Here is a 2,500-nt window from a genome sequence, read left to right as displayed (position 1 = left end):
CTGGAACACAAGTACAGTGTTAACATCATGCTAATCCCCAGAGTCCGCCCCGAGTCAGCAGTAAATGACTCGGAGACTGAATGAAGTGCAGAGAGGGGGCGGTGCCAAGAAAAAAAAAAGAAAAATACACACAGCAGTATTTTGTTGGTAAACGTTGTAAACATTAGATATAATAACAGAAACGGAGACAGAATGAACCGAGCCAGAGGAAAGAAAGGAAAACAACGTCTTTTTCTTTACATTAATGGTTTGTGCTGTTTCCGTCTGCATATTTAGCGACTTCACAGACCCCCGGTGACTTTTTTTTATTTAAAAATAAAAAGCGACTAGCGACAAATCTAGTGACTTTCTGTCATGAACCTAAATACTTTATGAGAAGGAAATGCACAATTCTGCGCCACAAGTGAGATCCATCTAAATTAGAGTTCTCAACAAGCATGAAAATTACGACCCGACCCAGCCCGCGGGTCTTTAAGCCCGAACCAGACCCGGCCGAAAATAAGGCTGCCAGCTGTGCAGTACTGTTGTCATTTTACTGGCAGTGATGTCTGAGTGGTTCTGCCCATAGCAGCACAAGAGTGAGTATATTTGTGGCCCTCCAGTTCACACTGAGCATCATAAAAGGCTCCAAAAGTGACACTAACAAGCCCAAAGTGTCGGGGGTTACATACACAGCGGCGTCAGGTGAACAACCACACGTGAACAGCGATGATTCACAACAAACAACATATCATTTACAAACTGCAAGAAATTGGTTTTACGAGGCCCGACCCGCCTCATTTGCAAGAACTCTAATCTAACTGTATTTACTGACACACAGAAGTGCTGTGTGAGTGCAGCGAAGTGCGTGCACACACACACACACACAAAGTCATTGACACAGACACACACAGCGCATATAAACAAAGTCACAGACGAGAACGAGCTGTGGATGTGCAGTGCAGTCAAGTAAAAATAGGTTTTGTTTTGTCTAACACACTTTTTTCACCCCGGTGTGTGAAAGACAGGACGTGTCCTAGCGATAGCCAGCGTCTTTTCACACTGACTTTAGTTACTTTTCATTGACAGTAGTTAAAGGTAAAACTGTCAAACAGTTTTCTCTCACATCACTTTATTAACATAACATTTTATTCAATTATGCCAAAAAAAACAATCAAGTGCAAACTGAACATAAAAAAGCCAATAATGCAAATGGAAACTTTGTTGATTGTCTCTCTCTCCCCCTGTGTGCAGTGTGTGGCTGTGACTTGGCTCAGAGTGGCTTCTTCATGAAGAACAGTGACTATCTCTGTCCAGTGGACTTCCAAAGACTTCATGGCACGCTCTGCAACAGTTGTGGTGACTCAGTAGAGGGGGAGGTGGTCACGGTCTTGGGGAAGACCTATCATCCGGCCTGCTTTGTGTGCAGTATTTGCAAGTAACTGAAAAAAACAGCAGTTTTTGGTTATGCAAACATGGTTAAGGGAGCTGAAATGAAGGCTTTATAAGAATCTTTCTCTGTTTTACAGGCAGCCATTTCCAATGGGGGACTGTGTGACCTTTAATGGAAAAGACTGTCTCTGTCATCGCTGTATTCACCCTGGGTCCTCTGCTCCTAATGACATCAACTATTCTGGTAATGAATGCATTGATTTGTCTGTTTCTATTAAAAAATACTGTTCTATAAAGGGTCACATGCAAACCCAATTTAGATTATTCACAGAACACTGGCCAGCTGTGGCTTCCATACCAAATACCTATTTGTGATAAAGTCATTCATAACGTGTACCAACATGTCAACCTCCATCATAGATGCACAAAATCTTTAAACTAATATATCTCATAATATGAGATGAACACATGAATCTGTCCGTCACAGGTGGGTTTAGAACCCAGGACTCTCAGTTCCTCTCAGGCCATAAATAATACATTATAAAACCGAAGCTGCGGGCCGTACAAAATCTGACCGAGGGCCACGACTTTGGTCATGCTTGATCTATACAATTACAATATACACAAGTAAAACTTTATATGGGAACCTCATCTGTTGACACGTTCATAGAAGGCGATGGCTGCATTCTTGATCGGTGAAAGCCACCGTAGTTCTCAGGGAAGGACAGGCTGAGCAGAGGAGCATCACTTTGTTGCCAATGAGCTCATCCTCCACATATCACTGGAAATAAACTGTTAGAATAACAATGTGAGCCCGTTCTAATGTTGACTCTGTGTGGTTTCAGACTGCACTGGCTGTGGGAGAGACATCAAAAATGGTCAGGCTCTGTTAGCCCTGGGTGGACAGTGGCACCTCGGCTGCTTCAAGTGCAAAACCTGCAGGAAAGTGCTGAGTGGAGAATACATCAGCAAGTAAGTGCAAATCTGTCATTTATACTATTCATATTCATCTCTCTAATGCACCAGTGACGGCTGAAGAAAAAACATTTCTTTTGTCTTCTTCTCATCTATCCAGAGATGGTTCTCCCTACTGTGAGAGAGACTACCACAGTCAGTTTGGAGTGAGGTG

At 42.9% G+C, this 2,500-nt stretch overlaps 1 protein-coding gene across 1 annotated transcript in view; it reads left to right on the top strand.

The window, feature by feature from the left end:
- LOC122758936 (actin-binding LIM protein 1-like) overlaps window positions 1-2,500 on the top strand; it is a 9,610-nt gene that overhangs the window by 2,243 nt on the left and 4,867 nt on the right. The window contains exons 3-6 of the mRNA XM_044013345.1: window positions 1,234-1,417; window positions 1,509-1,615; window positions 2,217-2,343; window positions 2,447-2,500. The exon at window positions 2,447-2,500 is cut by the window's right edge and continues 40 nt beyond it. Coding sequence (XP_043869280.1) covers window positions 1,234-1,417; window positions 1,509-1,615; window positions 2,217-2,343; window positions 2,447-2,500 — 472 coding nt within the window. The remainder of the gene's footprint in view (window positions 1-1,233; window positions 1,418-1,508; window positions 1,616-2,216; window positions 2,344-2,446) is intronic.

The sequence above is a fragment of the Solea senegalensis genome, linkage group LG18 (genome assembly GCF_019176455.1).
Source record: "Solea senegalensis isolate Sse05_10M linkage group LG18, IFAPA_SoseM_1, whole genome shotgun sequence".
NCBI lineage: Eukaryota > Metazoa > Chordata > Actinopteri > Pleuronectiformes > Soleidae > Solea > Solea senegalensis.
This window is presented reverse-complemented; position numbering and strand designations above follow the sequence as displayed.